Source organism: Bipolaris maydis (assembly GCF_028858645.1).
Source record: "Bipolaris maydis strain C4 unplaced genomic scaffold PSV08scaffold_3, whole genome shotgun sequence".
Classification (NCBI taxonomy): domain Eukaryota; kingdom Fungi; phylum Ascomycota; class Dothideomycetes; order Pleosporales; family Pleosporaceae; genus Bipolaris; species Bipolaris maydis.
The window spans coordinates 2539386-2552692 of NW_027093859.1; the positions used below are offsets into that span (position 1 = coordinate 2539386).

At 31.5% G+C, this 13307-nt stretch overlaps 1 protein-coding gene across 1 annotated transcript; it reads right to left on the reverse strand.

The window, feature by feature from the left end:
• Positions 1 to 11209: 11209 nt before the first annotated feature.
• Positions 11210 to 12449, reverse strand: PSV08DRAFT_197842 (trypsin-like cysteine/serine peptidase domain-containing protein). Its single transcript, XM_014216961.2, has 2 exons — positions 12094 to 12449; positions 11210 to 12004 (listed from the first exon to the last, which is right to left on the reverse strand). The coding sequence occupies exons 1-2, from the start codon at positions 12364 to 12366 to the stop codon at positions 11492 to 11494; spliced, it is 786 nt and encodes a 261-aa protein (XP_014072436.1). The 5' UTR covers positions 12367 to 12449; the 3' UTR covers positions 11210 to 11491.
• Positions 12450 to 13307: the final 858 nt, after the last annotated feature.

Consider the following 13307-nt stretch of genomic DNA (forward strand, 5'->3'; position numbering starts at 1 on the left):
CCTTAGAAAGAGTTTTTCTAATCCCCTAATTATAAATTCTTCCTAAGTTAAGTTCTTATTAAACTAATTTTATTAGAAAGATATTAAGATCTAAATACACGCTAGTAGATATTAATGCTATTATTCTTACTCTTAAACTTATTCCTATTTTATAGCTCTTAGTTTACTCTTAGTAGATATTATAATCTAAGGCAAGCTACTTATAAGTAGTGTGGTAAATAGGTCTCCACCTTCGGGATCGTTTTTTTCAATTTTATCTCCCAATCGCTACCCGATTAGGAAGGTTAGTAGCTCATTTTGTAGCCCTTAATTAGAGCTATATTTTCGCCTAATATAGTAATAGGCTAACTCTAATAGATAAGAAGATATATAAGATTAGAGTAAAATGTGGAGACCTAACTCTTAGCACGACGGGTTGCCAAATATCTTTTTACCTATTAGAGTTAGCCTATATCTATATTAGGCGAAAATATAGCTCTAATTAAGGGCTACAAAATGAGCTACTAACCTTCCTAATCGGGTAGCGATTGGGAGATAAAATTGAAAAAAACGATCCCGAAGGTGGAGACCTATTTACCACACTACTTATAAGGAATCAGGTTAGATACAGAGGGGTAACATGGAAAAAATATGTTACTAAAAGTTGCTATTTTGAAACTAGTATAACTTAGCGAATATAGGGACTATTCCTAATCGGGTTAGTGATTTGAAAAGCCAAGAAGCTCTACTTTTACCTAGATAGGACTAGTGCTTGCTTAGTCAGCATAAGGAAGGAGATAAATTGCCTTTAACTTAGGAGTTTAAAATATACGTATTTAAAGATTAAATATCTTTTTAATAAGAGTATAAAATTCTCTTAAAAAATTATTTCTATTATTGCTATATATAAGGAGTAATATATTTTATTTTTAAAAGTTTTTAATAAAAATTTCAAAAGTTAAAATATAAAATTAAAAAAAAGAGTTTTTTTTTATAACTAAGTTATTATTATATTTAATACTTAGTATACCAGCCCCTAGCTTCTTCTACCTTCCTATAACAGTTAGGTAAAGATAAAATACAGTTATCTATTGCCTGTTGTGGAATAGCTTGCCACTCTTCAAAAATAGCCCTTTTAAACGTTTTAATACTTTTGCTATTATTTCCAATACCTAAAGAACTTGTTTTTCTATTATTTAACTAGTCTTTAAGTATACTCTAAACGTTTTTAATTAGATTTAAATCTAGGCTGTAAAGAGGGTGTAGATAAAGCTTAATTTTATTTCTTGAAAACCAGCTTAAAACGTTCGTAGTTTTATAAATTTTCGAGTTATCTTACTAAAACTGCCAACCTAGATAGCTATTAGTATATTTATTAATATTTATTAATTAGAATCTTAATAACTATAAAAGTTATTGAATAAAAAATTAATAAAGAGTAAAAAAATATTAAATAAACTAACTACGTTTTATATTTGGTTTTACTTAAGGTATTAGAGCTCTACAAATATAACGGCGATTATTCTAATTAATAGATATTTCTAGCGTTTTAATAACTATTAAATTAGATCTACCGCCTACCTAAATAGCTCCCTAAACTTAATGTTACAAGTAATAAGAAGGATTCTCTCCTTAACGCGGAATAATAAGGTTAAAGACTAACTACGTCTACGTTAGAAGGTAACGACTATCGCGGGGTAAGAGGTTACGTAATATATATACTTCTGCTAAGAGCCCTACTCCTAGAGTATAGGGGGCCTTAGAAGAATTATACTCCTAATGCTTCTATAAGGAAGGGAGAATAGAGAGCACTAGGATAGAAGCAATAAAGATATAAGGATAGATAGATTTTATTATTTACTCTTATTGTGGTTAACTTAAATTATACTTTCTTACTAGTATCTTTACTTAATAAGATTGTTACCTATTAGTCTATAGCAATATAGATTAAGTTATCTAACCTTTTATTACCTTTCTATCTAAGTATACTACTCTACTATCTTACTAGATAAACTTTACAGAACACTAACGTAAGGCTTATTAGCTATAGTGGCGGACCTAACTAGAGTAGTATAGACCTAAACCCTATATAACACTTTAACTACCTATAAATTTAGTAGACTTAGGAAGATTAATATTAGAACGCCTAATTAAGATTTAAGAATGTCTTATAACTAGGCTTAGTTGTAGGTAAATACTAGTAGACTAGTTTAGAGTTCTAGACTAGTGCTTACTTTAATAATTAACGATAAGATACTAACCCTAAGTGACGACAAGGTAGACAATAACGTATATAACTTATAAGAGTTATAGAATCTTAGGCACTAGGCTATAATCTATATATAGTAGATAGCTAAGATATAAGTAATAATTAATTAGCTTACGAGTTAGCTAATAGCTATACTAAATAAAAAACTTATTAAGAAACCTAAGATAGTAACCTTAGATAAATATAATAGTAACTAAGAAGGGTTATAGACGTTTCTTACTAATATTAAGTTATACTACAGCTATAATAATATGCTAAATAATAAAGAAAAGATACTTATAGCTAATACTTATATAAAGGGAAAAGTAGTAAGCTAGATACAACCTTATATAGAGGACTTTTTAATAGATATTAATAATAAAGGAACGAAGAACGAGATATATACCTTATTTAGTAGTTAGGCTAACTTTAAGGAGGAATTAGGATGTATCTTTAAGGAGGTAGATGTAGAAAGCTAGGTAGAGAAGGCTATATCTTACCTAAAGTAGACTAAAGCTATATTAGCTTATATAGCAGAGTTTAAGTAACTATAAGCGCGAATTAATTAGGATAATTTAGTACTTTAAATAGTATACAAAGTAGGTCTAAAGGAAAATATTAAGGACAAACTTATACACTATAATAAGCTAAAGGATTTATACTTATTAATTAAGTTAGTAATAAGAATTAATACGCAATTATAGGAAAGGAAGGAGGCCTAGAGAGGATATTAACTAGGGCTATCTTTTACTAATACCTAAAGGTATTAGAGTAATAAGGATTATAACAGAGATACGTATATAACTAGTAAAGTATAAGATAAGTCTAAGGATAAGAATAAAGCTTAAGGAAAGTTTAACAATAGTCTTTCTAAGGAAGAACGCTAGAAGCGTTATAATAGTAAGGTATGCCTCTACTATAGTAAAGTAGGATACTTCTATAGGGACTGCCTAAAGAATAAAGTTAAGTAAGAAGTAGTTAAGATTAGGATACTATAGATAGTAATACTCTACCTAACTAAGGAGCTAGACGAGACCCTTAGCGACCTAGACTTATATAATAAAGTAAGATAAGCTACTAATAAGGTCTTTAAGCTAGTATAGAAGGTAATAGAACTCTAAGACTTTAAGTAGGATAAACTACTACTAATAGATTAGTAGGTTAAAGGGGTAGAAGTGCTAAGCTACCTAAGATACTAATAGTGCTAGATTTATAGAAATACTAGGCACTAAGCTAATAATTATAATATTAAAGGACGAATTATAATTACAGGACCCTATATAGAAGAGATTACTTATAGGGCTGCCTAAGAATAACCTAGGTTTAAGAAATCTAATAACGAGAAGACGCCTTAGATATTTAGAGAATAAATAGAGTAATATAAGTACTTACATTAGGTTAACTACCTAAGATAGTATAATTACTACTTAAGGAAGCGAGAAGAAACTAGGGATAATAAGAATAATTACTACTATATTAACTTATAGTATAATAAGTGTTAAGTATAGTATTATTAGATGCACTAGCTAGGAGAAAAAGAGGCTTATAAGGAGCTATACTAGATTAATTATATAACTAATTACTAGTTCTATAGAGAATAATAATAGAATACTTAAAAGGTAGACAACTACTACTATAGTATAATATCTGCTAAAGAATATAATATAAAGAACTATAGGATATATAGAGCTATAAGACTAAGAGTTATAATAACTAGGGTACCTAGGTAGGGTTAAGAAAGGTCTAATAAAGAAAAGAGCTACGAATAACTCTTATAGACGTATTATAGGAAGAGATATACCTTTTACTAATAATAGTTTAAGAATACTTATAGAGTAAACAATTACTTCTATAGTACTCTATTAGTAAATATCTATAAGGTAGATAGATACCTAATTTATAGGACGAAAAAGCTAAATCTAAGAAGGGAGGTTATAAAGAAAGATATACTGCACTAGAACACCTATTAGAGCTTCTATTACAACAACTAGTATATAATATACTATTCTACTAAGAAAGGCGAAAGCTACTTTTCTAAGAAGAAGAAAGGTAAGTAAATAAAAAACTAAGATACTACTAGAGATAGGGTTATACTAGTAAAAGTAGTCCTAAAACGACTCTTAAGGAAGTACGCAAACTAGGAGCGTAAGATTTATAGCTATAGGCTATAGTACTTATAGATAGATATAAGGTAATAGCACTTATAGATAGTAGAGCTATATAAACTATTATCTTACCCTAAGTAGTAGAGAAGAATAATATACTTTATTAGACTAAGAAGGTACTAATATAAGTAGTATTAGCTAACAATAGTCCTATAATATATAGGAATAGCTAGATTTAACTTAAGACTAAGGTAGTATTATTACGCCTAGCTAGTTAAGAAAGCTAAATAAAGATTAGTATTATAGATCTTAGTAAGACTAAGATAATAATTAGCTATAACTAGTTATTAGAATATAACCCTACTATTAATTAGTAAAAGAAATTAATATATAGCTAAGAATCTATATATAAGGTTACTAGTATATAAAGAGAAATACGCTTAATAGATTAACGCGCAAACCTAAATAGGAGATTTAGTATAATTTTACTATATAAGATTGCGAGAATTTATACGAAGGACCCTTAGAGAGTAGAAGTTATATAGATATAGTAGGTCGCGACTATAAAGGAAGAACTAGTACTATAGGTTACGTCTATTTATAACGAACTATTACTAGCAGTTTTAGTAGAATACTAAATATTAGAGTTTAAGGAACTATTTAAGAAAAATAAAGTAATAGACTTAGTAGAATACTAGGATTAAGATTATAAGATTATCCTAGAGAAAGAAGCGAAGTTAAGCCTAGGAGGAATATACTCTATAGCGCCTAAGTATAATACTAAGCTATAGGATTACCTTTAGAAGAACTTAAAAAAGGGATTTATTTAACTAGGATTAGGCCTAATAGCCTCGCCTATATTATTTATAAAAAAACCTAATAAGAAGTAGCAACTATATATTAACTATAGAAGGTTAAATAGCGTTACTTAGAAGAATTAATATCTCTTACTACTAATTATAGAGCTTATAGATTAACTCTAGAGAGCTAAGTAGTTTATAAAGTTTAACGTTTAGGAAAGATTTTACCAAATTAAGATTAAAGAAGGTTATAAGTAGATAATAGCATTTAAGACGAAGTATAGACTATTTAAGTATATAGTTATACTATTTAGATTAACAAATACGCTAGTAACCTTTTAATTAGTTATTAATAACGCGCTCTATAAATACTTTAGAATCTTTATTACTACGTATCTAGATAATATACTAGTGTACTCTAGTAGTATACGTAAAGAATATATTAAGTATATTAAGAAGGTCTTATAGAAGCTTAAGGAATATAAGCTATACCTTTAACTAAGGAAGTGTAAGTTTTATATATAGGAAATGGAGTTCTTTAGATTTATTATCTTAACTAAAGGAGTGAAAATAAACTCTAAGAAGATATAGACTATATAGGAATAGCTAAAATCTAATATAGTTAAAGATATTTAATCCTTTCTAGGATTTATAAACTATTATTAAAAGTTTATTAAAAATTACTTAAAGATTATAGCACCCCTTATAGAGATAATAAAGAAGAAAATAGGTTTTAAATAGGAATAGAAATATTAGGAGGCTTTTAATTAAATTAAGTAGATATTCTTAGAGGCGCTAGTACTTAAGATATATAGCCCTTAGTAACCTACTAGAGTTAAGACTAACGCGTCTAACTACGCACTTAGAGCTATATTATTATAGTAGTATATAGATAAGAAATAGAGACTAGTATTCTACTATTCACAGAAGTTCTTAGGAGTAGAACTTAACTATAATGTTTATAATAAGGAACTACTTAGAGTAGTTAATACCTTTAAATAATAAGAGGTGTACTTATTAGGACTCCCTAATATAATCAAGGTTTTTACTAATTACTAGAACTTAATAAGTTTTATAACTATAAAGAAACTTAACTAATAATAAGTCTAATAGGCTAAGACGCTTACTTAGTTTAACTTTAAGATAACGCACTACATAGGAACGCTTAATAGAGTAGTAGACGCTTTGAGTAGAAGATTTAATTTACGTAAAGAGGGTTATAAGGAACTATATAACACCTTACTTAAGACGATACCTAATAGTAGTCTAAAGTATAACTAGCTAGAACTAGCTAAGGTAGCTAAGGTAGCTAAGTAGATAGAAACGCTATAGTAATAGTAGTAGTAGTAAGCAGCTAGCTAGTAGTTTAAGCCTAATAAAGTAGGCTCTAATAAACTGTTAAATAACGAACGAGAGTACTAAGATATAGTTTTAAAAGATTAAATATATATACCTTAGTATATAAGATTAAGTCTTATATAGGAACTATATAAGTCTATAGAATATAGATATATAGGAATTAAAGAAATAGTTAGATAAATATCTAAGGTGTTTACAATACTACGTATATATATAAAGGTGTAGGAAATACTAGGCAACTATTTAGTATATTACTAAAATAAGCCTAAGAGATATAAGCCCTACAGCCTATTATAACTCTTATAGCTACTATCTAGACTATAAATAAGTATAATAATAGACTTTATAGTAAAGCTTCTAAGATCGTTAAAACTAAGATTAGCTTAATTTTATAATATAATATTAGTAATTATAGACTAATTAACTAAGGTAGTAAAGTTTATACCTATAGAAGAGACTATTATAGTAGAGAAGTACGCGTATAAAGTTACTAAAGTATTAGTATTAGAGTATAGGATACCTAAAGAGTTTATTACTAACTATAATAAACTATTTACGTCTAAATACTAGAATATATTCCTAGTAAAGTTAGGTATTAAGAAGAAGCTTTTAACGAGCTTTTACTTAGAAATAAATAGCTAGACGGAAAGAACGAACTAGATATTAGAATAGTACCTACAGATATACGCTAATAAATTATAGAATAACTAAGTAGAGTTACTACTAATAGTATAATTAGCCTATAATAGTATAAGATCTATAATAATAAAGTATTCGCTGTACTACGCGAACTACGGATATAAGCTAGTAGCTTATTAAGATTTAAAGGATATTAAGAGTATTATAGTAGGGGTAGATAATAAAGTAAAGCTTATATAAGATTTATATAAAGAATTAAGTAAGAATATAGCTTAATAGAACCTTATAATATCTAAGACAGTAAATAAATAGAGAATTAAGGGACTAACCTTTAAGAAGAGGGATAAAGTTTTCCTATTACAATAAAACCTAAAAACTAAACAACTATATAGAAAATTAGATAACCTCTAAGTAGAACTATTTAAGATCTTAGAGGAAATAGGAAAAGTAAACTATAAGTTAAAACTCTTATAAGGTATATAAATCCACCCTATCTTTTATAAGAAACTCCTAGAGCTAGCACCTCTAGATACTAAGCTAGTAATAAATATAGAGCTTAAAGACGATAAGTATAAGGTTAAAGAAGTTAAGGACCTATAGAAAATTAGTAGTTAGTAGAAGTACTTAGTTAAGTAGCGAGGATGGCCTAAGAGCTATAACACTTAGGAACCTAAAGGAAATCTAACAAACTATAAGTTACTAGTACGTGATTTTTACTAGAAATATCTAAAGAAGTGAGAACTAGATTCTTAAAGGGAAGGTAATAATTAAGGGATAAGAAAGAGTTAAAAGAAGAGGAATAATTAGCCTATAACCAGCCTGGGTTAGTTAACTATATAGGTAGTGATAGTTTAGTTGTTAGAAAATCTATACTAGGGGTAGAGTTCCCCTTAGCCTTCTCTTTCTTACGATTCTAAAGACTTAGAAGAGTATAGTTATAATTAGCGTATGCTCGCTCTTATTCCTTAACCTCTAGGAGCTTGCGATAAAGTCGCGCGGTCTACTTCTTAGAATAAGTAAGCTTAAGACGCTTTTAACGCTTCTTAGCCTTAACCTTTTCCTACTCTTCTTTAGTTATAAATAAACTATACTTAGCCTTTATAGTAATATAACTAGCGTACTGCCTAGACGTAGTATCTACGAAGTAACAAAGGTTCTTCTTCTTATAGCGCTTATAGCGGAAAGTTATCTCTTTTCCTTAATAATAGATCTTATTAGACTAAGCCTAGCGACGTTAAGTTAAGGTTATCGCAGGAGCCTAATAAGAGGAAGACGGGACCTTAGGTATAGTTAGGAAGGCTAGAGTTAGGAAGGGACGGTTATAATAGCCTAGGGCCTACTAACCTTATATATAGCTAATAATTTAACACGCGGTATAGTAAAATGATAATTTAGGGTATTAGGACGATACGCCTAAGAGGGGGGATAATATTATAAGTAATAAGAAGGATTCTCTCCTTAATATGGAATAATAAGGTTAAAGACTAACTACGTCTACGTTAGAAGGTAACGACTATTGTAGGGTAAGAGGTTACGTAATATATATGCTCCTACTAAGAGCCTTACTCTTAGAGTACGGGGGGCCTTAGGAGAATTATACTCCTAATACTCCTATAAGGAAGGGAGAATAGGGAGCACTAGAATAGAAGCAATAAGGATATAAGGATAGATAGATTTTATTATTTACTCTCGTTATAGTTAACTTAAATTGTACTTTCTTACTAGTATCTTTACTTAATAAGATTGTTACCTATTAGTCTATAGCAATATAGATTAAGTTATCTAACCTTTTATTACCTTTCTATCTAAGCATACTACTCTACTGTCTCGCTAGACAAACTTTATAGAACACTAACGTAAGGCTTATTAGCTATAGTAGTGGACCTGACTAGAGTAGTATAGACCTAAACCCCGTATAACACTTAAATAGTAATATCGCGGCCTATTACTTAATTAGTAAGCACGCTATTAAAAAACTAAAATTATAGAAAAAAACTACATATAAAATAGAATAAAATAGCTTATTAGGATTTTTTTTAAACTTACTTTTATTGGCTTTAGAAACGAATTTCTTTCTAATATTAAAATTTTGCCTTATTCTTATAAATTCATTTCTAGAACCGTGCCCTCTTTATATTGCTAACTTATTAGAAAATATAATTTTACTAAAATTAATATTTCCTAGCTCTTTTACTCTTTCTTTAGCAAATTTAAGTTAATTTTTAGCTTTAAATTTGTTTAAAATTTGCTTTTTAGTTGTAACGTTACAATAATAACCTTCTTCTTTTAAAATTCTTTGTAAGCTTCTAGTTGATATATCTAGATTATTTTCTTCTAATAATCTTTTATTTTGCTTCTTAGGGCTTCTAGTTAAGTCTCTATTAATAGCTCTTTTAACTCTAGAAGTTACCTTTAAAGCTTTGCTTTTTTTCGTTGTTATAGCTTGATTTTTTTCTTTTTTTTTCTTTCTAATTCGAGATATAGCTAAATAAATAGAAGTAGAAGGCTTATTTAATATATTTATAATATCTTTAGTTGAAATATTAGCGTTTAAAAGTCGTTGGATTTCAGCTTCGAAATTTAATAATTTTAGGTCTATTTTAAGAGATTACAGATTCAAAATTTTTTTTCTAAAAGATAACAATATATACTAAAAGATTACTAAGCTAGATTAGTAATATAGCTTATATAAGCAATAGCTACTTTTTTCTTTATTTTTTATTTAAATAATTAAGTAAGAAATATTACTTAAATTTTTAGTCACATAATCTCTATAAATTGTACTATAATATATATTATTTTTAAAAAAATTAATACGTCTACTAAAAAGTTATAATAACTTTAACTTTATGTTTTTTTAACTCCTAAGTTTAAGGCAGTTTATCTCCTTCCTTATGCTGACTAAGCAAGCACTAGTCCTATCTAGGTAAAAGTAGAGCTTCTCGGCTTTTCAAATCACTAACCTAATTAGGAATAGTCCCTATATTCGCTAAGTTATACTAGTTTAAAAATAGTAACTTTTAGTAACATATTTTTTCTATGTCACCCCTCTGTAAGTTATAGAATTATTATAGTTAATAGGTACCCCTCTATACTAGAGTTATATAGGGTTAAGTTATATTATATAGACTATAAGTAGGTATAGAGTTTAGTTATTAATTATATATTATAAGAAATAGAAACGATTCTCTTCTTAATAAGAGATAAGAAAGTAAGCGACCTATAAATATCTATATTAGAAGTTAAAAGGTCTAGTGAGGCTGGGAGTTAGTAGAATGTCTAGTCTTAGTAGAATAGCGGATTATATAAGATTAGGATAATAGTATAGTAGTAAATAAGTACCTCTCTAGACCTATATTATATTACTATAGAGTTTAGTTATATAAGCTATAGGTAGATGTAGAGTTGGGTTATTAATTATATAAGACCTAACTCTATACTAACCTATAGCTAAGTAACTGTACTCTACTCTTTACTAAGCTAAAATACGGTAGTTAATAGGAAGTTGTAGGGTAGAGTTACTAAGACTTAGGTTGGTGTAGTGTTAGGTTATTAATTACATAAGACCCTACACCTACACCTACCTAGGTCTTAGTAACTCTACACTACACCTACCTATTTACTACTGTATTTAGAATAAGTAGTACCTACGCTACCTCTCTCTTCTATCCCTCCCTCTCTTATTCTAATAGGTTATAAGCCTAGAGTTAAACATTCTTTAAACAGATATAACTCTCTATATACTACCTTTAATTAGAGAATATAGTAAATAGTAATATATATTGTGGTGTAGTATCACGTGACTAGTTCGTAGTATTCTTTCGTACGTAGATAGAGACCTTCTTTAATTAATCCCTTTACAACGATTACTTTTTAGCTCGATTCTACCTACTCGATTGCGGGTCGCCCCTCTAATCTTTTAAGCTTAATCACGTATCGTGCCACATTATAAAGAACACTCCCTTATTTAACTTAATAAGAAAGATTATAGTAGTATTATATAATGTAGTTAAGATAGTGGGATAGTCTAGGTAAGTGGTCCTCCCACTTGTGAAACACGTTAATTCCTAGATAATATGTATGTATAGTTAGGTTTGTTTGTTTTAAATATGTACATAGTTAACTATACTATTTGAAAAACGTCGTGAGATCAAGCTGTATACTTAACATTGAACAAAGGTGAACTTATTTACAGCTTGTAAAGTGAAGGAAGGATGGAAGTAAGTAGAGCATGCCTTCCATCCTGTCACTCCTATCCCATCTCTTCTTCGCTCGCTTATAGGTGTGTTCCTTTATGACCACCAGATACCAAGATATAGGTACAAAAATGCTTGTAGGTTATCTGTGACAAGAACCGCTTCTTAAGAAGAGTACTGGCTGATAAAAGAGCGAAAAGTACCAATACGGGAGTAGACACCGGGGAGGTTAGGCTGGGCACAACCGTAGCCCCAAGAGACGACACCAACAAGGGTCTTAGAGGCGTCGACAAGAGGGCCGCCAGAGTCACCCTGGCAGGAGTCCTTTCCACCAGAGGTTTGGCCAGCGCAGACCATGTTGGTGGAGATGTCCTCCTCGGGGTACTGAGACTGGCAGGTGCTGCGTGCAACAACGGGCACGCTGACCTTGAGGAGAGAGCTGGAACCGCTGCCGCCCTGGCGGGTAGCGCCCCAGCCAGCAACGGTAACAGTGGATCCAGCAGCGGGGTCGCTGCCAGAGGCGGCGAGATTAGCGTAGGCAATGTTGCCACCGGCGGAGATGGGGGTAGTCAGCTTCCAGATGGCAATGTCGAAGTCATGGTGTTCGTCGTCGTCGATGTAGTTGGGGTGGACGTAGATGGCAGAGACGGCGGAGGTGGTGCCGCCAGAGGCGTTATTCTAGAAGGCGGATTAATGTCTTATTCTATTTTCTCTTCTGTTTGTTTTGCTTTTTGCATGTGCCATGGCATTAATTAAGCGAAACTTACCAAAGAGCCCAAACGGACGCGGACGTTGCGGACAGAGCCAATAAGACTCGTGACGGAACAGTGTGCAGCGGTTACGATAGTGTTGCTGTTGATAATAGTACCACCGCAGAAATGGCTGCCGCTGAGTTGCAAAGAGGCAATAAAGGGGAACTCGCCAGCAGAGGCCGAAGTCCCACCAACAATGGACTCCTCGGGAGCATCATCCCACTGGGGGGTAGGAGCAGCCACAATGAGGGCGGGGAGGGCAAAAGCGAGTAGAGGTTCGAATCGCATGGTGAATGGTCTTGAGAAGCTGATATACTTTCTTTGGTGTAGAAGCGACTGGATGTGAAGAGACAGGCGACTGAACAAGCTGGCAGATGATTGTCAATGAGGGGACAACAGCTGGATATTAATAGTTGGATGTGGTACTCTCACGTACAGACTATAGGCATAGTGTACAGACAACAAGCATAACCTTCCCTGCGAGTCGGGTGGGGCATACCGAGACTAATCTACCAGGAGTGTAATGTGGCCTTCCTATTGAGGACTTGCCATGGCTTGGCAAAGTCTTGACCTGTAGTCCGCTGCTTGTCTTGGATCGAACTGTGGGTCCGATTACGCCCAGTCTAGTAGGCGCTTTATCTACGCAAGGGCTAAGCTTTTCACTGCATAGCCTGCAGCGGATCTGAAAGAGGCAGCTGATCAAGTCGTTACTCCCGAATGCTGGGATTACTAGCTAGCGACGGCCTAATTCAATCATGGCAGTCGCTGCACCTCCCTGTTTTTCGCTTAGTTGCTTGGGTAGTTTCTACGCACTAACGGCAGTATTGCTTCGTATTTTACTCTACGCTATTCCTAGGAAAGGAGGAGAAAAGTTTTAAGTATAGGTGCTAATTATGCTCGTATTATGCGTCTCTTTTTAATCTCTAAGACAGTTGTTAATCTACGCTGCGATACGTTACTCCGTTATAGGAGCGAGGTGTTCCTAGAGGCAAGACTATATTAGGGAGGCCTCCTTACGGAGCTGAGCACGCAGCTATACGCGCTTACTACGCTGCTAAAAGGTAGGCACAAGATAATAAAGCTCTATTATTATCTACGTAGCTAATACTTAAGCTTACGTAGAGTATACGAACCCACACTATAAGAAACTATTACCCCTCTACTACTATCTATAATATCGCTTATCCTTTTTCCCTTTATTTACTATATAGCGTATTAGATTATTTATC

Coding starts and splice junctions, on each gene's coding strand:
- PSV08DRAFT_197842 (XM_014216961.2), bottom strand. CDS start 12,366: ATGCGATTCGAACCTCTACTCGCTTTTGCCCTCCCCGCCCTCATTGTG. Junction 12,005..12,093: donor GCGTCCGTTTGGGCTCTTTG/GTAAGTTTCGCT, acceptor TCCGCCTTCTAG/AATAACGCCTCTGGCGGCAC.